The sequence below is a fragment of the Phaenicophaeus curvirostris genome, unplaced genomic scaffold (genome assembly GCF_032191515.1).
Source record: "Phaenicophaeus curvirostris isolate KB17595 unplaced genomic scaffold, BPBGC_Pcur_1.0 scaffold_438, whole genome shotgun sequence".
Classification (NCBI taxonomy): Eukaryota; Metazoa; Chordata; class Aves; order Cuculiformes; family Cuculidae; genus Phaenicophaeus; species Phaenicophaeus curvirostris.
This window is the reverse complement of record NW_027207021.1, coordinates 11,535-31,507: the sequence shown is the minus strand read 5'-3', so window position 1 is coordinate 31,507 and position 19,973 is coordinate 11,535. Positions and strand designations below refer to the sequence as shown.

Genomic DNA, 19,973 nt, shown 5'->3' with positions numbered 1-19,973 from the left:
ACCCCCTGAGCCCCGGGGACTCCCACCCCGGGCAGGGGGCCACCCCCACCCCACAAGGGGGCCCGGACCCCCCAGCACTGACGCACTTTGGCCTGGGGGAGGGGGGCAGGGGGTGGATTTGGGGACCCCGGGCGCATCCCCCCCCCACCTTGGGACTCCCCTGTCCCCTCCCCTGGCTGGGGGGGGGGGAGGTGACCTGCTGGGCCCCCCTCTATTTTTGTACATCCCCCCCCCCCATCCCACCCCCAGACGTGTATATTTTGTACCGAGCCGCTGTCGGGAATTGTACATTTATTTTTTAAGAAAAAAAAAGGAGGAAAAAAAAAAAAAAAAAGGTGGAAAAAAGTGGTAAAAAGGTTAAAAAGAAACAAAAAAAAAAGACTAAAAGCAGCCTTTGGGGGCACAGGGAGCTCCAATAAAAGGGAGCACCAATAAAACGCTGTCCTGGCACCCAACTAGTGACGTCATTATGGGGAGTGACGTCATGATGGGGAGTGACGTCACAGCCGGGCTCTGGGTGACGTCATACGGAAGGGCTCGGTCCCGCGGGGGGTGTGTGTGAACGGACCTTTGACCTTCGCAAGATGGCGGCGCAAGGAGCACGGCGCGTGACCTTCCTAAGATGGCGGCAAGCAGGGTTCCGCCCGACCTTTCCAACGTGGCGCGGGAGCGCGGAGCCGGCGGAGTCGAACGGGTTCGGCTGCGGCTACTGCGGCCTGCAGCAGCGGCTCGGCGTGGAGCAGAGAATCCTTTCCCGGCGGCGCCTCGCTTTTCGCCCTCGCTGAGCCGGTCTTTGGGTTGACCTTCCCAAGATGGCGATGACGGCTCCTCGCCCGTGGCGCCCTTCTCACCATGGTCGCTTCGACCTCTCCAAGATGGCGCCCCGGCCCTGCCGTCACCCCTCTCGCGGCCTACATCCGGTCCGGGCGGCGCCTGCGCAGGAAGAGCGCGCGCCGCCATTTTGTTTGGCGGCGCCGCGGGGCCGCGGTTCCGGGTGAGGCGGCGGCGGCGGAGGAGGAGGCGGAGGAGGAGGAGGCCGAGGAGGCCGAGGCCTGAGCGGCGGGTGAGCATAAGCCGGGGTGTCATGGGGCAGGGGGACCCCGCGAGGAGCACGGACCCGGGCCGGCGGTGGGGCCGGAGAGGCCGTTTCGGGCTGCAGGAAGGGGGTTGGAGGTGTCTTGAGGCCTGTGGGGGGCAGGAGAGGGTGTTTGGGCTGTTTTGGGGTGTCTGGGGGTTCGCTGGGGGCTATGCGGGATCTCTTTAGGGCCAGAGGGGCTGTTTTGGGGGGCAGGAGAGGGATGGGGAGGGTGTTAAGGCCTGTGTGGGGCAGGAAGGGGTCTCTGGAATGTTTTGGGGTTCAGGGAGGTGTCTGGGGTTTCGCTGTGTCCTGTGTGGGGTCTCTTTGGGGCAGGAGGGGGTGTTTGGGCTGTTTGAGGTTGCAGACCGGGGATTGAGGGGGGCGTTAAGGCCTGTGTAGGGCAGGAGGGGGTATTTTGGGGTGTCTGGGGGCTCGGTGGGGCTTGCGTGAGGTCTTTTGGGGACAGGAAGGGTGCTGGGGGTGTGTTAAAGCTTGTGTGGGGTAGGAGAGGGTGACTGGGCTGTTTTGGGGTGTCTGGGGGTTCAGTGAGGCCTGGGTGGGCCCTCTGTGGGGCAGGAGGGGCTGTATGGGCTGTTTTGGGGTTCAGGAGGGGTATTAGGGGTATATTAAGGCTTGTGTGGGGCAGGAGGGGTTCTCTGGGCTAGTTTGGGTTGCAGGGAAGTTTCTGGGGGTTCGGTGAGACCTATGTGGGGTCTCTTTGGAGGATGAGGGGGTGTCTAGGCTGTTTTGAGATGCAGGAGGGGTCTGAGGCCTTTGTGGGGCAGGAGGCGCCTTCTGGGCTGGTTTAGGGTGCAAGAAGGGGGCTGAGTGTGTGGGAAGAGGGTGCATCTGGGCTGTTTCGGGGTGCAGGAGGGGCTGTGCTAGGATGTAGGGAGGCTCTGAAACACCTGGACTGGAGGAGTATGGGTAGGGGTTCTCCACAGGGATGCCAAGCAGAATTATTTCTCCCCTGTTAAATCTGCTGCTCCATCTCCCTAATCTGCTGCTCCCCCTAAATCTGCTGGTGTCCTCCCCCCGAAATCTGCTCCAACCATCACGGGAGGATACCCCGTTGTGCCCCTCTCCTGCTCTGTGTTCACGTGCTGGCTTGAGCGATGTCTTGTGGGGGGTCACAAAGCTCCCAGGCCAGGCCTGGGTTCCTCACGTCGTGTCGCAGCCCGCTGGCTCCTCTAGGCCCAGCGCTGCGCAACCCTCACAGCCTCTGCCTACAAAGAGCCGAGTGTTCCGGCCGCTGCGAGTGCCACGGCGGAGGCTGAGCTGCTCTGGGTAAACACGGCTGCGGCTGGGTGCTCCCAGTCTGCCAGCCCTGCCCACCCACGGAACCGTACAGCAGCGCCTGGCCCTGCCCGGGACTGAATTCCCGCTGTGGGTTTATGCTCTGGATCCTTCTGGAGCTGTAAGCAAACAAAATAAGTAGCTGATTGTTTTCTGTGTGTCCTTTGGGATGGAGGAGGACGAGTAGCCACAGTCTTTTCCCCCAGCGAAGACTCAGCGGAATCGCTGTGGTTGGCGCCGGCTCCGGCAAGCGGTTCTCACCCATCCCGGCTCTGGTTGCAGGATTCCCCGTGTGCCTTGATATCCTCGGTTCAAGCTGCGGTACGTGTGCCACTCAGGGCTCATCCCAGCAGCCCGTGTGCCAGGACGCCGAGCTGTCCCTCCTCAGGGCCCTGTTCCTGTCAGGATGGTGCTGGTTTTCGCGTTTCCGTGTCATGGAGAAACCAGAGCTGGGGAGGCAGCGGCCAGCGTGGATTCAGGGCAGTGCAGGCCGGTGCCCCAGTGAGCCCGGTGCTGCGTAGCGTGCTCCAAACCAGCTCGTTCTCCTGGCGCTGCTTGGAGAGGGATATTTTGGGGGTTCACCTCCAGGTCCCGATGCCGGGTGACGGCTGCTCCATCTCCCCCCACCCCTGCTTGGCCTTGGGCAGCGTTTCCAGGCTAGATGCAGTGGGAGGAGATGCCGGCTGCCTCCTGACCCTCAGCTGACGGGCGGCCGTGGGGCACTAAGCGCCTTGTGACGGCCCTGCTCCAGGTTTCCCCATCCCAGCAGCCTGGAGGAGCTCGGGCTGGAGGCTGTGAAACCCCCAGCCGGCGGGGAAGCAGCGGTGAGGAGCCGGGGCGGCAGCGTCCTTGTGCCAGGCGGAGGCAGAGGTTTTGCATGAAAGTCATCTCAGTGCGCTGAGCCAAGCAGGAGCCCTTGGAAAGGAGCCACCATCCCAAATCCGCCTCGTTTTACCTTTGGCAGACTTGGCTGAGCATGGGTGTCCACTCAGGCTGCTCTGGCCTGGCCAGATCTCCGGTGTGGAGTGTTGCTGCCCTGCTGATGGCGCTCAGAGAGGATCTAATCTGTCCTGACTCCCCTCTCCACTGCCGAAGGAGGCGGCTCGGTGTGCAGATGAGGTGTGAATCCACCCGGCTGGGGCTCGGATGGTGCTTTCTGGGGCAGAGCTACCTGGCAAGCATGCCCTCTGCTTTTCAGGGCTTGCTGCCTGCTTTCGTTCCCGGCTGTCTCAGCTTATCCGCTGTATCTTGTCTCCGAGGTCTTTCAGCCGAGCTCCCCAGGGTGACGTCCCCTCTCTGCACCTCGTGTGGGGCTGCCAGGCGACGGCACGGTGGCTCTCCCGCTCGCAGCCCTGCATTATTGCTGGAATGCAAAGGCAGAGCCTGTTTTCCCAGGGCCGGGCTGGGAGCACAGACCCCTCTTTGTGCTGTGAGGGGTGAGGGAGGGCTTGGCTTCATCCCACCGCCAACAAATGGGAAGTGCTGGCCGTGCCGGGCCAAGCCGGTGCCATCTGGAGTGCATGGCGTGCCCGGCACTGGGACGTGAGCATGGCACAGAGCGGAGCATGGCTAAGCGGTGCCACCTTCACCGCCGTTGCCTCCCTTCCCAGCGGATTGGGTCTGGTTGAGGTGGTTTTAGCCACTAAAAGTTGCTCTGCTGGCACCACAGGCGTGAGAGGCTGCAAAGCTTTCAGACCCAAAAGTCGCTGTGTTGAGTGTGCCTCTACTGCTGTCGGATTTTCTGCTCTTCCCGAAGGCTTTGCCTCCGAGGTGAAGCATTCCAACCCCCCTCTCTGCCAGCGCCAAGGTGACGGGGCACGTTCCAGGTCAGGGCTGGCTTCTCACTTTGCTTTACTTCAAAGTGCTCTTGTCGAGGCGCTCTGGTCCTTGTCTGACCTACTTACTTACATCTGGCTGCTTGGAAGGAAGGCAGATTTGCTCTGCCAAAGAAGTAGCTTTCCTGCTGGGAAGCGAAGGTGGGAGGAGGGAGCAGGGGGGGAAGGTGCCCTCTGAACAAGGGGCTGAGCGCTTTGGGTTTCTCCCGCTGCCTTTGCCAGGGCAACTTTGGCACCGATGCAGCTCCCAGGGCTTTACTCCTCGCTCTGATGTTACGGTTCAAAAATTAAAGGGCATTTTCCAGAGCGGAGCCAGCTTCTCTGTCACCAGCCCTGGCGTGGGGGCTGCAGTACTGGGAGCCAGAACACACTGCGGGGTCTCTCATAGCACGGAGCACAGTACCCTGTTGTGACGCTGGGCCTTGGGAGCCTCTCCCTGTCCTTTCCCCTTCCTTCCTCTGCCGAATCTCACATCCCAGAGCAGAACCATAGAAATTGCTGCTGCTCAGCAGGACCGGCTGCACCAACCGGAGCCGTGACAGCCTTGGGGCAGAGGGATGCTCCCAGGGAAAGGGGAGAAGCTGTTGGGTGGGTGTGGAGGTTTGCAGGTTGCTCCGCTTTCTCCTTTCCTGCAGGAGCAGGTGAGGCGGGTTGCAAATGCTGCTCAGCAGGGCTGGCTGGCAGTGTGGCCCCCGGCCAGTCTGGGCCCAGCGGAGACGTGGGTGTCGTGCTGGTGTTCAGAGCTGCTGTGCTCCAGTGTCCTTGTCAGGTCTGACCGGCTGCCGTGGCGCTCCCGCAGTGGCACTTGCTGCGCGCGCTTGCGCCCAGGGCCCCTCTCTGCTTTTGCCAGAGCAGCCGGGCACCTTCCCTGCAGGGCAGCGGTGTTTCCTCCTGCTGGGTTGATGAAAGGGGCTCCAGGAAAGCTGAAGAGGGGCTCTTGATCCGGGAGTGCAGGGAAAGGACGAGGGGGAATTATTTGAAGCTGAAAGAAGGGAGCTTGAGATGAGATCTTAGGAAGAAACGTTTTCCTGTGAGGGTGAGGAGGCCCTGGCCCAGGTTGCCCAGAGCAGTGGTGGCTGCCCCATCCCTGGAGGGGTTCAAGGCCAGTTTGGATGGGGCTTGAAGCAACTGGATCCAGTGGGAGGTGTCCCTGCCCATGGCAGGGGTGGAACTGGGTGGGCTTTAAGATCCTTTCCAACCTAAACCATTCCACGATTCTATGATTACATCCACCAGGACTGGCCGGCCCTGTGGCTGAGTCTCTGTCACACCCCGTTACCAGATCAAACCTTTCTTTCCCTCTGTGCCAGCAGTAGAGTTGCAGGCTGTTCTTGGCATCTTCCAACCTGAAAAGCAGCCGAGCATGGATCTGACTGTGCGGAGAACTCACTCTGACAGGCCTTGGCTCCGTTTCCCCTTGGCATTGGCACAGGTGCTTCCTTTTGCGCTCTCGCACCTCTGTGGCTGTCGCTGGGCCCTCACCTTCTTTGCCCTCGTGCCCCAGCAAGGGCCCCGTTCACTGCAAACCATCCGATCAATCCTGTGGCATGGATCAGCCCGGTTTGTATAGCTTTAGGGTCTTGCACAAGCACTAAGGGAATGCAGGAGTCCCAAAACACCACTCCAGCGCTGGGTGTTCCTTGGTAGCCTGTGCATTTCCTCCTAATGACTCCGAACCTCGTTAGAGGGAAGACTGCTTTCTTCAGCCAATTACATTTTGTAGCAGCAATCAGTGATGGTTTTCTGAGTGGCTGCTTCCTTTCTACGAGGCCACAGGCTTTGGGGTGGTTTGGGGTGACTTTATTCCGCAGCAGGGACTGCACCATTCCAGCGGCACCGCCCGACAGCGCCCAGCCTCAGTCCCTTGCCCTGCGAACCAGCGCATCGCTGCTTGGCCTTTGCCTAGGAAAACCCTGAGAGGACTTGGCTGGGGTTTGTGGAACAGCAGGAGACCTCGCGCTCCAGCCTGGCTCTAGCTTATTGCCTTCAGGGCTGCTTCCCGCAGCCAGGCTCGGAGCAGCTCTTGGGAAAGAGTTGGCATGGAAGGCTGGTGAGCAGGCAAAGCCCCAGTGCCCCTGGCCTGCAGGACTAAAGGGACCTTGAAAAGAGCCTCCTTGAAAGCACCAGCAGAGAAAAGGTAGGGAACATCACAGATGCCTGGCAGGAGGTGAACAATGTCCAGGTGTGGAGCACAGAGAGGGTTGGCCCTCCCAGAGGCTCCTGGCCAGGTAGGGGAGTCCAATCCAGCCTGGGTGCTGCCTGGCTGAGCAAAGAGGATGGGCACAGTGGGCTCTCTGGTGTGTTTGGGGCTCTTTGGGGTGTTTGAGCCCAGCAGTTGGGCCCTCCAGTGTGTTTAAGCCGAGCAGTTGGGGTGTCTGGTGAGTTTAGGCTGAGTATTTGGGGTCCCTGGGGTGTTTAAGCCAAGTGTTTAACCACAGGTGGAGGCCGGTGCAGGGGTTTTAAGGCACAGTTGCTCTCTGTCGGGATTAGGCAGACCACTGTCTCTTCTCTCAAAAAAAAAAGGCCTGATGGGCCCCTGCTCCAGGGCAGAGCTGCTGCTCCCAGAGGGAAGACAGGGAAGACCCAGGAACGTCCAACCTTCAGCGCTTGGCCTGGCGTCACTTTGCACGGGTCAGCTTGGTGCCAATTGCTGGGACGTTGGGGTGAGTCTGGGAGAAAAGCCTGGTGTGGGGGGTCGGTTTGGAATCGTGGCCACCAGTTGGTGTGATTAACGTGCTTTTCTTGGCAGAGCATTCCCACCTGGGCTTTTTGCTGTCCCTGCCTGGTGACTCAGCCCTGCGTCGGCAAACACCGTGGCAGCCGACGGCGTTAACTCAGGGTGGCAGGCTGGAGCTGGAGATGGGATGCAGCTCCTGTGGAAAGCCGCCAGTGCCGTAAGCTCTGCGCCGATGAGCGCCTGGTGCTGTTTTACACTCGCTTTTGCGTGACGGTGGGAAGAGCCGCGGGTTCCTGTGGTGTTCCTGCTCTTTGCTGGTAGCGCGTCCATCGCAGCCTGATGGGGAGCAAAGACTGGCGCTGGGGCTGCTGTGCCACAAGGCTTAGACACAGCTTGCTAGTTCCTGCCTATAAACAAGCCCCGTGTGAATGGCTTTTGGGGCTCAAAAAGGCTCTTGGAGGTGGCTTTAGCCCTCTCTGCTCCCCGTCCTGCTTGGAGCAGCCTGAGGCCAGCCGTGTTTTCCTTGAGGAGCTCGTGGCTCCGTGCAGGCTTTGTTCACTCTAAATGTGCTGGAGTCCACGGTGTTGGGCTGGCGGGTGATAAAAAGGTGTTTGTATGTGAATGCCAGCGCCGCCGGGCCACTTTCCATTCCATGGATACATTCTGTTCTCCGTGAGGCGTGGGCCATGCAGCATGTTATTCCCAGCCCACGGGTCACCAGCGAAGCAGCTGGGAAGTCGCTGCGTCTCGTAGCGCTTCCTCCCGCTGAAACAATTGGAGGTGTCCGCTGGGGAGAGCGGCACTTCAGAGCGGTTCCTGCCCGCTCCCCTCGTGTGCCACCTCTCCCAACCCAGCTTCCTTTCCCTTCTCGCCTGGCACATGGGACAGGGAGAGGCAGGGAAGTCTGCGGCCTCTCCTGGGATGGGCTTTTCCTGCTCTTCCCTTTGCTGCTGCCTAATGGCACGACACGATTCCTCGCTGCTGATTAAAGGTTTCCTCTGCCAAGGGAACTGAGCTGAGCTCGGTGGAAAGCTGCTAACGGGGACAGCCTGGCACTGGGGTCCCGTGGTCGGGGATGTTGGGGCTTTGGAATTTGGAGACTGGGATGTCGGGGCTGTGGAATTCAGAGGTGGAGATGCCAGGGGTGGGGATGTCGGGGCCATGGAATTCAGGGATGGGGATGTTGGGGCTGTGGAATTCAGATATGGGGATGTTGGGGCTGTGGAATTCGGAGACGGAGATATTGGGGATGAAGGTTTCAGGGATGAGGATATTGGGCTGTGGAATTTGGGGCTGGGGGTGCTGGGGATGTCTCAGCTGTGGAATTTGGCCCCGAGGCGTTAGAAACTTTTGTGTTCAGGGTTTTGTTAAAAATGCATTGTCAGTGACCGTGGGTTGTTAATAATTCACTGTGAGCGTCTGAGTCCCGCGGGGCTGGAGTGTGTCTGTCTGTCTGCACGCAGAGATGCACCGGCTCTTTGAGACGCTCCAAATCGAGATGGCAGCTCACTCTCTTAAAGCATGCTGATACGATTTTTAAAAGCCTGAGTGACCTTAAATCCTGCGATGGCTGTCTTTTAGGATAAATTATTTATGTCGCATCTTCAGTGCCGCACAAGCCCTCGCTCCTCAGGAACTGGCAGAAATGTCAGGCTTTGGAGGACAGGCTCTGAATTGGGAAGGGCTGCGCTCAGGGTAACGAGGAACCGGGGGTTTGGATGGGAAGAAGTGGAAGATGAAGGCGCCCTGCAAAGGCGGGGGCGGGAGGGGAGGGTGTTGGAGAGGTCCAGCCTTGGAAGTCGTCCCCAAACCGGTGCAGCCGCATTCTGCAGCCGACATCAGAGGGTTGGAAATTCCTCTTGATCTGCAGTTCAAAGCCGCTGCCTCCCTAAGGATGAAGCGCTTCATCTCGGGTTTGCAAATGCAGGCTCGCTAGCGTAGCTGTGAAATACAAATCTGCCACGGCGCCCAAATCCCCCTGCGAAGGGAGGAAACGCGTCTGAAGGTCACTGCTGCCCGGCCTGCTAAAAAAGCAACCCCCCCACCCAGGGATGAGCCGAATCCAGGGCTTCTGGCTGGAGAAGGCATTTCATTTCCCTTCACGGCAAATGGGAACTTGAAAAATGTGATGTGTAGTCCTGGCTGGGGCAGGTCTGGCTAATTCGGCTGTTTTAGATGAGAGAGGGGGCTGTGGAGTGTAACGTTCCTGGGTTTTTAATAGTGTTTTTAACCTGGGGTTGGTATAGAGGGTGATTCATATAATCATAGGATGGTTTATGTTGGAAGGGACCTTAAAACCCATCCAATTCCACCTCCCTGCCATGGGCAGGGCCACCTTCCACTGGATCAGGGGCTCCAAGCCCCATCCAGCCTGGCCTTGAACCCCTCCAGGGATGGGGCAGCCACCCCTGCTCTGGGCAACCTGGGCAGGGCCTCCCCACCCTCACAGGAAAACATCTCTCTGTACTGGAAACTGCTCTAAGGGTACTGGAAGACTACTGTAAGGTTTCAGAACACCGCAGGACTGTCCTGAAGTCGGTGCTACAGTGGAGCACTGTGGTGTTCAATGGTGGGGTCACCTCTGGTATCAGTTTTCCGCAGGGTCACCTCGATTTCAGTGCATTCTGCCCTCCAAAGTGATCGCTTCTCACACCTTGCCTCCCTCCTAGTTTTCTCACAGCTTTCCTGGGCTTTGGTTTTTATCTTAAAAGGAAAGCTGCCGCTCAAACCTGCCCCTCCTGGCTTAACTGAAGACGAGTTCTCCTCCGCGCTTTGATCTGGCGGCTGTCTCTCTCTCGCTGCCCCTATTCAGGGCTTGCAAACCACTTTCCCTGCAAGCACGGTGAGCAGCCGCCGCAGCATATGGAGCTCTCAAATGCTCAGGTCTGACTTGGTGAAAAGAGCCCTGGTAACAAGAACAAAGGAGAAGAAATGCAGAGAAGTTGGCAGCTGGAGCAGCGTTGTTTCAAAGGGCATGGTTTCCATAAGGCAAACGCCAGACATTAAGGGGTTGGAAGCAATGCTGGGAGAACCCCATTTCTTTTCCCCCCGAAGGATTTAGCTTCCCTCTCCCTAATCCTTATCAACTCTATTTGTCTTCATGAGCATTACAGATCGAGGCTTTCTTTTAATGACAGACGTGGATTGCTCCAATGTTCCCACCCAGAGATCTCGTCTTTTCTCGTGGTGTGAAACACCCAGCGGCTGCCATGCACCGAGTTCGGTGCCTCTTGATTTTGGTATTTCAATGTGACCTTTGCCGTTAATCCACAACCTGAACGGGGCCGTGTGCTGAAATGAAATGACCTGTTTCTCAGGAATTCAGCTCCAGTTTATCCTCAAGCTGCTTTAGCTTAAACTCTTTTCTCCCCTCCTCTCGCTCTTCTAGGTCAGAGCCTTTATTGGAATGCAGGTTTTGGTGCAGCACTCGTTTTAAGGGCATCTGAATACAGGGAGATAATGACTCAGAGTTTACTTTGTAGAAATACCCCTCTTCTCCTGGGCTGTGCCTACAGGAGGGAACATCGCTGTGGGATTGTCCCTACCTGCTCTGCCTGCTTACATGAGGGGCGGCAGGGCACGAGGAGGGACCTGAGCAGTGTGGCTGCCCTTGCAGACGTGGCACTGACTTGTTTTCTGACAGCTGACAAAACCCTGTCTGTCTGTCTAAGCTTAAAGAGGGCAGAATTAGATGAGATAAGAGGAAGAAGTGTTTTCCTGTTAGGTTGGGGGGGCCCTTCCCCAGGTTGCCCAGAGCAGGGGTGGCTGCCCCATCCCTGGAGGGGTTCAAGGCCAGGTTGGATGGGGCTTGGAGCCCCTGATCCAGTGGGAGGTGACCCTGCCCATGGCAGGGAGTTGGAACTGGATGGGCTTTCAGGTTTCTTCCAGCCCAAGCCATACTATGATTCTGTTATCTGCATACAGTACGGTGATGTGTCCCTGGTACCAGAGCATCAGAAGGGGATCCTGTGACCACTGGTGTGGAGCTGGGTGGGAGGTGTCTCCCTATGAGTACCCAGCTGGAGCAGGAGCGTAACAGGGAGGTGGCATGGGTGCTTCTGTTCCCACAGGTCCGGAGCGGAGGTGACGGCCTGCGGCACTGGCACTTTTCCCATGCTGGCTCAGGCCTGTGACACATGAGAGCAAGTCAGGAGTCTCATTACCTGGCACGTTCCTCCGCTGTATCTCTGCTAATTACCTCCAGCTGCTGGTGTTCAAACAAGACTGGGGCTCTTCTGCCCATCCCCTCCTGCCAGCCGTGCCGCGACACCATCCCGGCGTCCCCCTGATGTCACGCTCTGCCCTGGCAGCAGCCTGTGCTGTCCCAGCCCTGCGCTGCTGCTGCAGGGTGGGAAGGAGCACTGGGGAAAAGCGCTCTTGTTGCAACACGTCCTGGCAGCGCCGGCAGGTCCCAGACGAGCACATTATGAGCTGTCTCTGATCTTATTTCGGTGGGAAAGGTACAGGCCAAATGGGTTTGCTGGGATTCATTCCAGTCTGCAGAGCGTCCCGGCTTGGTGGGGCTGAAAGAGGAATCGCCGGATGTTGGCTCCGCTGTGCGAGGCCTCAAGCTCCGTCTGGAGCAGAGTAACACCAGGAAGGTGCTTTTCCAAGAGGCAGGAGTGAGGTGGCTTCCCCAGTGAGGTGGACAAGCATGTGGTGAGTCAGGGCGGGTTCAAACTCGTGCCATTCCCTGGCTCCATGGAGCTTTGGCAGGTGCCAGCTGAGAACCTGAGACCTCAAATGGCCTAGAAAACACCAGAAGACAGAGGAACATCCTCCCAGGGAGGGTGTCTGTAGTTGAGGAGTTTCTCACTTGGTAGAAGAGCTGCTTTTAATGAAAAGACATTTCATTTATTTATTTTCCTGAACGGCGGAGAGGCTGGTGGTTTGCTCGAGGGCAGGGGAGAAAACTGCTGGTCTCATTTCCCTGCTCTCAGTCCTCTGCTGTGACGGGGAGTGGGAATGTCCGGCATGTGGGGATGGACGTGGCCTTACTCTGGCCGCCATGTCAAGTGATTCATAGTTTATCTGGTGGTAAGTGAGTCTCAGGAGGGATCTTTATTTTAATTCCTGGTGTAAACCACTCCAGAGGCTGTGGGCGCCTGGGTCGTAAGGAAGGAAGCTTTCACTGTCGTGGTAGATGTGTCCATGACCTCTCTGGTCGCATCCCCTGGAGGTCAGCCACAAGCTTCAGGTGTGAAACTGCTGTTTTTACCTGGTGTCAGTACTGAGGTCACCTTTGATGGATAAGGAACAGGTTTTCCTGGGGTAAAGACATCTGCAGCTCGGAGAGAGGCCTTTATCCCCCGCCTCTTGGGCTGCCCCAAGCACCCGAGACTTCCAGAGAGGCGAGCGAGGCCTCCAGTCATCACATTCCTATTCCCTGAGCTGATGCTGCCGGGATGGCCCTACCTGTGCTGCTGTCAGAGGCACGAGCCTGCCAGGGGCCTGTCCTGTGATCACCGGGTGATTCAGGCTCCTTTTCCTGTCCCTGCTTCCTCCATGCTCAGTCTCTGGTACCAACAGAGTGGCCGGGCTCTGCAGAGCGGCACTGGTGAAGCGCTGAGAGCCGTTCCGGGTAAGCCGTCATGTGGGACAGATTTATTTGGGGCTTGTGATGAGGTGGTTTGAAATGTAACTGTAATGATGTCTGGAAAGCATTTTGCTGCCTGCTTGGACAGCTTCAAGGGGGCTTTGGAGTTGTGTAAGTGGAGTTGGGGGCCTTTGGAGTTGTGGAAACGGAGCAGGGTGCAGGCAGCCCTTACAGCACTGGAAGTTATCGATGTAGGATCTGAGCAGTTTGGAAAATGAGCCTGATCTGTTGGGGCCGGGAGTGTCTCTCTTCACACGAGAGGACAGCACGGTGCTGTTTTGTCTGCCTTCTGCTTGGTGATCCGTCCGGCAGATCTGTCAGTGTTGCTGGCTGGAGGGGCCGCGTGCCAGGGCCAGCCGCGGTGCCTGCTGACAGGCTCCTGTCGCACTTCCACGTGAGCAGGCTCCGGCTGCAGATAAAGGAGCTGGATTGATGGCACAGGATTAGCTTGGCTGGGTTTTCTCTGCTGAGCGAGGCAGTCGTGTGAATATATCCTGAGTTTCAATGTCAGGCTCTGCGCTGGGGTGGGGGGCCCCGGTGATTTGGGGTGGAGGTCGTGCTGGCTCCCACCTCTGGGATCTGGGGCTCTGGGGTGTTGGGAGAAACAGGCAGCTGGGAGAGGGCTTCCTCAGCTTCTGCCTGGTTTGGGGAGCTCTGGGCACTGGCACACAAGCTCGGGGCCATGTTTCTCCCTGGCCGGCTCACCAGCTTTCCCCTCCAGTCCATGACTGCTTCCTCCCTTCCCGCAGGCATGAGTGACCAAGTTTGCTCCCAGCACTGAGCAGCTGGAGCCACCGGGAGCCGGGCCAGGATGCCGATCCCTCCTCCCCCGCCACCGCCGGGCCCCCCGCCACCTCCCACCTTCAGCCAGGTAGGGGCTTCTCACTCTCCACCAGCCTGGCCACGCACTGTGCTACTTGCCAGGGCTGCTGCATTCTCTCTGGATCTCCTTGAGTCCGGGCTGTGAATGCTCCAAGTGGTCTAGAGGCTGTGCCTCAGTTTCCCTTGCAGCAGGGGAAGGGGCTGCATGTGGCTTTTCGTTGTGTTCCTGTCCTCTGCCCAGGGGGATGAGCAGGGGATCTTGCGTGTGGCTGTAACTGGGCTGCGCCTCAGGTCTAGGTAGGACAGGGTCTCAACCTCGCCCTGCGGAATGACAGCGTAGCCTCCCAAGGCAGCTCCGTTGCTCCCTTTGGAAAAAAGCTGCTGGAGAAGGCTGTTTGCTGGCAGAGGGTGGGAGAACCTCTGGGCAGGAGAAGCTGGAAGGTGGAGGAGCTGGGCTGTGCCTGCTCCGTGGATCGGGGTTTCCGTGTGCACAGGCGAGCTCCCACTGAGCTGCTTCTTGTCTCCAGGCAAACACAGAGCCACCGAAACTGAGCCGAGAAGAGCAGTGGAGCCGCGGGGCCCTCCTGCAGGACATCTGTAAAGGGACCAAGCTAAAGAAAGTGACACAAATCAATGACCGGAGCGCACCGATCCTAGAGAGTGAGTGCCCTCTTGGGCTGTCCCTGTGAGGCGCTCGGCCCCACCCCGGCCGCTGCTGTGCCCGTCAGCGTGGCTTCCGGGCGCTCGCCCATCTGGTTTCCAGTTGGAGGAGCTGATAATACCAGGCTTAACCTCTTTGCCTCTCTCCTTTCAGAGCCCAAGGGCAGCGGCGGTGGAAGCTACGGCTCTGGCTCGGCTGCCATCCAGCCGAAGGGCGGCCTCTTCCAAGGTGGTGTGCCCAAACTGAGACCCGTGGGAGCCAAGGAGAGCTCAGGTAATGGCCGTCTGACTGTGGTTTGCGTGGGGGTTCCCCAGGGAGGTCCCGTGCAGAAGGAGGATGAGGATTGTGCCGTGTTTCCCTTGGAATTTTGGCTGGATAGAGGGCAGGGACCCCAAGTCAGCACCTACGTGTGTTTCCCTTGGAATTTTGGCTGGATAGAGGGCAGGGACCCCAAGTCAGCACCTACGTGTGGCCGCAGGCAAGATACGCTCTCTCCCTGCCACAGTGTCCCAGGACACAAACCCTCTCGGAGAGCCCAGCAGTCGTGTGTGTTGCTGAACGTTTCTCTTTGCTGTTTTCTGTGGCAGCCTGCCTTCCAGCAAGCCAGAGAGCAAATAGCAGTGGTGAGAGAGGAGCCGTGTGCGGCTGAGCTCTGTGCCAGCTCCCCGCCTGTGCCAGACAGCGTTCCCCGTGGTCTGGCCCTCCTCGGCCGAGCGGGCAGCCTGCCCTGCACAGGCTCGGGGACGAAGCACGTCGCTCCTGCTGACTTTCCAGCCCGTGCCTGGCCGCTCACTCTGCTTTCCTTCTCTGCAGACAGCTCCAGTAAGCAAACTCTGCAAGTCCCCGGCTCCAGAGCTGCCGCTCCCAGGCCCCCGGTGCCGCCCAGCAACACCCGACCTCAAGATGATGTCGATAACAGCCGGGCCTCTCCGCCGGAGCTGCCGCGCACGCAGAGGCCCTCCCTGCCGGACCTTTCCCGGCCCAACACCGCCGGTGGCACCGGCATGAAGCACAGCTCATCCGCTCCACCGCCCCCGCCACCGGGACGCCGCGCTGCTGCCCCTCCTGCTCCTCCTCCAGCGCACGGCGCCAAGGTGGCTTCCTACAACCGGGAGAAGCCCCTACCTCCCACCCCGGGACAGCGGCTGCCCGTGAGCCGGGACGGCCCCCCAGCCCCGCCGCCCATCAAGCCCCCTCCTTCCCCAGTCAGTATCCGAACGGGATCGGGGGCGCAAGGCCAGTCTCTTGCCCCGCCACCGCCCCCTTATCGGCAGCCCCCCAGTGTCCCCAACGGCCCTTCCAGCCCCGTCAACGAGTCCGCCCCGGAGCTGCCGCAGAGACACAACTCCCTGCACAGAAAGGCGCCGGGCCCTTTACGGGGCCTGGCACCTCCACCGCCTGCTTCAGCCTCCCCGTCTCTCCAGAGCAGTCGCCCCCCTCCGCCGGCACGAGACCCTCCCAGCCGTGGAGCAGGTAGGAACTGTTTGTGCTATTGAACCCAGCTCCTTCGGGCCCGAGTGCAGCCGCGGTGGGTCAGGATGCGGCCACCGGCCCGTGGGGTGTTTGGGGGCTGGTGGGAGATGCTGGGGAAGAGTCAGCGCCAGGGCACAGCGAGGTTTCTGCACAAGGAGCTGGGGCAGCGGCTGGGCTGTCACCTTCGATAGGCATCCTTGGTCCAGTCCGCTGCTTATCCGGCTCCTCCCACACGTGATGTTGGTGCTGGGTTGTGGCTGGGCAGCTCTCACCCGTGAGGTTTGTGTTTCCTCCTGGGGTGGGCAGTGAGAACATGGTGGAGACAGAGCTGCGTACGATGTGGCTGTTCTGGTGAGCTTCACAGATGTCACTGGGGTGGTGACAAAGAGCTGTGACAAAGCAGAGAGGAGCTTTTCCCTCAGCAGTGCAGCCAGACGTGGACGCTCAGCCCCCAGGAACCATCCTGCCCCTCCCTGGGTTGGTTTTGGTGCTGTGTGGTTCAGAACATGGCTGGCGTTGAAGGCTCTGTGGGTGCTGGCGCAGGGGTTTTGGTGTCGAACACCCTTCGAAGAGTGAAAACCCTCTCACCGTTCACCCCCTGCACAGGGAGCCGGGTGCCAGTGTGTCCCTGCTGCCAGGAGCAGCGATGGCTTCGCCCCGGTTCCCCCCCCGTGCGCTCCTGGGCTCTGCGTCCAGACCGCAACTCCCGCCTGGTCTGCTGCCAAGCCACTCTGTCCTTCCGGCTGTGCCAGAATCCCTCCTTTGAGCTACGGCTGGGGATCTGCTCTGTTAGTCTGTGTGTAATTAGCTTAATGAGGAGCATGAACTGCCACTGTGCATCTGTGGGAGGCTGGGCAGGAGCGAGAGGTGGGTCAGAGGGGGCTGTGGGCCCTGTTGCCACCTTGGTGATGGTGCGACCCAGCTTGGCGGCCCCAGCAGTCGGCATTTCACCTCCATGTGGAGCTGCTGCCCTCAAACCCTCATGTGTGCGGGCTCGTGGCTGCCCCTCGGATTCCTCTTTCCCATAGAAGATGACCTGGGAGTGTGGGGAGGCTGTAGCAGCCCCACTGGGGGTGAGCGGTGAGCGGGCTGGCCGGTCCCCTTTGCCCCAGCTGCCAAGGAGGAATGCAGATGTCAGGAGCGAGCAGGAAATCTCAGGGCGTGTGTAGGAGCATCTCTGGGCTGGCTGTTGGCGCGGTCTAGCTCTGCAGCTGGCCTGGAACGCTACCTCAGAGGGTGTTCTTGGCTCTGTTGCCGGAGGGATGGTTTGCCCTGGGGATGCCGCACCTTGGCAGGCTGCGGCGGGCCTTGCCGGCGCTGACCCCGCTCTCCTTGCAGCCCCGCCGCCCCCTCCACCAATGCTGCGAAACGGGGGGCGCGACGCACCCCCACCCCCCCCACCCTACAGACTGCACGGCTCCACCGAGCCCCCGAGCCGAGGGAAACCACCACCGCCGCCAACCAGGACACCGGCCGGGCCGCCACCGCCACCTCCCCCAGTGCGGAACGGGCACCGAGACGCCATCTCCACCGTCAGAGCATTCCTGGGTGAGTGGGACCCCTGCTCACAGAGCTCCGCCAGGGGAGGTTCAGGCTGGACATTAAGAAAAAATTTTTCATGGAAAGGGTCACTGGGCACTGGAACAGGCTGCCCAGGGAGGGGGTTGAGTCACCTTCCCTGGAGAGGTTTAAGGGACGGGTGGATGAGGCGCTGAGGGATTTAGTGATTGATGGGAATGGTTGGACTCGATGATCTGGTGGGTCTTCTCCAACCTGGTGATTCTATGATTCTGAGTCCTTCAGCTTTAGCCGCACTCCTCGCTCATCTGCCTGTTTTCCCTCTTTGCAGATGACTTTGAATCCAAATACTCCTTTCACCCCGTTGAAGACTTCCCAGCCCCAGAAGAATATAAATACTTCCAGAGAATCTACCCCAGCAAAACAAACAGAGGTAAGGGCAGAGGCTTCCTGCTGCACTCCAGCAGCTGGCAGGAGGTGACAGCAGTGCGGCTGCCCGCTCTCCTGTTTGTCCCTGCTCTGGCTGCAGCCTGCAGAGGCTCACGATCCACATCATGCTCTGTGAAGGGCTTGTGCACGCTCCCTGGGGTGCTGAGCCCCGAAGGCAGCCTGCGGCGCTCAGCAGGACCCCAGGGATTCGGGATGTGCCTGTGTCCCAACCTGCCTTCTCTTTTGCTGGCTGAGCCTGCACGGAGAAACACCACAGGGCTTGTTGCTGCCTGGCTTTGGCTCTGGAGTGGCTACAGAAGCACCCCAGCAGCCGGCCACGCGCTGAACCTGCTGTCCAGAGGGGTTTGGGGGTGTGAAGCCCCTCTGCATATCCCAGGATGAGCCCGGCTGGGGAGCCTTGAGTGGTGACGCTGCCAGCACAGCGCAAAGTGCCCTTGCTGCGCCGCTGCCGCTCGTCAGCCCTGCAGATCCCGGAGGAGACTCCGGGGAGAATGGGATGCTCGTTTATTTTTAGAGCTATGAATGTTTAATGTGGATTTGAAAAGCCCTGAGCTTTCCATGCGTGCTGCAGCGGCTGCTTCGAGCCGCAAATCCCAGGCTCCACATCTCTGCGGGGAGTACACGGAGGGGGTGGAGGAGGGAAGGCAGATGTGCCGGATCCTGCTCTTTGAAGCAATGGGGGATGCTCTGAACCGGTGCTGGTGTGGCTGGAAAGCAGCCGATGTGGCACGGAGCACACCATGCCAGCCATCTCTGTGTAGATTCTGGTTTCAAGAAGCTTTCTTGTCTTTCAGCGATGCGTGGGGCCCCCCCTCTGCCCCCCATCCCCAGGTGAAAGCGGGCTGCCTAGGCGGATTGTTCCTGAGCAGAGACACGGACCTCCTTCCCCTTCCTCCGACGGACCCTCCCCACCTCCCTGCCTCCCAGGATCCTGCATGAGAAATTCCCAGCGTCCTCGGTTTTCCCAGCTACGCCAGGACCAGCCGATCCCCCAGGCCCAGCGCTCTCCGCCAGCCCCCCCTCATCTATGCATCTCCCCCGGGACTCGCTGACCGCGCTGGCGAACCCGCACGCGTCCTTTCCTCCTCGCTCATCGCAGAGCCCGGATCGGGCCGGGAATGCCGCGTTCAGCCGCAGCCTGGGAGCCGGGCACGAGGACTTGGGGCGCACACCGAGCCGTGCGTGGCCGGCTGTTGGGACTGGAGGTGGCTCAGTGCCTGCTTCCTCAGAGCTGGGGTAGCGCTGGAGCCGGACACGCTGCGGGATCAAGAGGGAGCTGGGCGAGGCCGGCAGAGCCTCGTTAGCCCAGCGCAGCCGATTGCTTTTTTTTGCACAGGAGCCGGCGGAGGAGCTAGGGGTGAGCGGGACCCTTTGGGGAGAGCTCGAGGGCGCTGGGGGGGATCTGCACATTCCCAGTGCCACCTGCCAGCACCGCACCCCGAAACCCGCAGCCGCTGGGCTCCGATGGGGTGAGGAGGCACCCAGCAGCGGCAGCAGCCCGGCTTTTGAGGCTAAATTACCAAACTAGAGCATTTTAACAGGAAGACACTAATTACCCATGGAGGAAACTGGGGAGAGGGGGACGTTTCTGTCTCTTACGTGGCCGGGGGGAGCGTGGGGAGGGACTTGGGGCCACGGCCCCCGCGCCGGGGAGCTCCAGTAGACGTTTTGCCTTACACACCGCCCTGTCCCATGCTGGCACCGGGCGGGATTCCCTGTTCCCACACAGTCCGGGGGGGCTGGCATTAACTGTAGTCACCGATCCGCGTGTACGTTCTAAAACGCTTGTATGACAGGAGGAGGGTGGGCTCTAAACTCTCCCCTCTTAACGGTTTTGGGATTCATTTGGGGTATTTTTTTGTTTATTTTCTATGAAGATGGGAGCTTTCCCTGTCTGGGACGGAGCGAGGCAGCGTGAGGGGTGCTTAGCGGGGGGTTTCTCTGAAGGACAGAGGCCCCCCCAGCGCTGCCGTTTGGGTTAAATAAAGGTTAAAAAGGTTCTCCCCCGTGCTCTTGCTGCTCCTCCCTGGGGCGCGAGGGGCTCTTTTAAAGAGAATGGAATAAAACGGAGGAGCTTGGAATTGCATTTAAATAAAAGGAATAAAGATACACTACTCTTGGAGGGCAATGTCGGGGGCTCCGTATCTCCAGGGACCCCCCCCCCCCTCCTTTCTTTTGGGGAGTCATGGACCCTGGGGTGCAGGGAGGCTGGGGTGGGGGGCAAGGGAGGGTGGGGGATAAGGCGATTGGGGGGTGCTGGGAGTGGAATGGTGGGGGGATAAGGGAAGGAGGTAGGGGATAAGGGGGGGAAATGAGATTGGGGAGGTGGGATGAGGGTTAAGGGAATGGAGGGAAGTGGGATTGGGGGAGGCTAGGAGGGGGTGGGAAGTGGAGATGGGGGGTAAGGGGAGCGGGGGGAGAGGTGGGGTGGGGGATTGAATGTATTAGGGGAGATTGGGGGCACTGGGATGGAGGGAGAGGTGGGATGGGGGTGTCTGGAGCAGGGGGGAGGTGGGGTTTGGGGCATGGGACTTGGGGGAAGCGGGATCGGAGGAGCACAGGGAGGG

The 19,973-nt window shown here is 59.8% G+C and overlaps 1 protein-coding gene across 3 annotated transcripts; it reads left to right on the top strand.

Moving 5' to 3' along the window:
• Nucleotides 1-12,080: 12,080 nt before the first annotated feature.
• On the top strand, nt 12,081-19,515 carry WIPF2 (WAS/WASL interacting protein family member 2). 3 transcript variants are annotated; one of them, XM_069882959.1, is made up of 8 exons: nt 12,081-12,467; nt 13,232-13,353; nt 13,832-13,964; nt 14,119-14,238; nt 14,779-15,438; nt 16,777-16,986; nt 17,288-17,433; nt 17,493-18,154. In XM_069882959.1, exons 2-8 carry the CDS (start codon nt 13,294-13,296, stop codon nt 17,637-17,639), a joined length of 1,476 nt encoding a protein of 491 aa, XP_069739060.1. In that variant the 5' UTR covers nt 12,081-12,467; nt 13,232-13,293; the 3' UTR covers nt 17,640-18,154. The 3 variants fall into 3 exon arrangements, with proteins under 3 accessions (XP_069739060.1, XP_069739059.1, XP_069739061.1); XM_069882958.1 differs by lacking the exon at nt 12,081-12,467 and having other exon boundaries at nt 13,151-13,353; XM_069882960.1 differs by lacking the exons at nt 12,081-12,467; nt 17,493-18,154 and adding an exon at nt 18,201-19,515 and having other exon boundaries at nt 13,160-13,353; nt 17,288-17,389.
• The last annotated feature ends 458 nt before the right edge of the window (nt 19,516-19,973 follow it).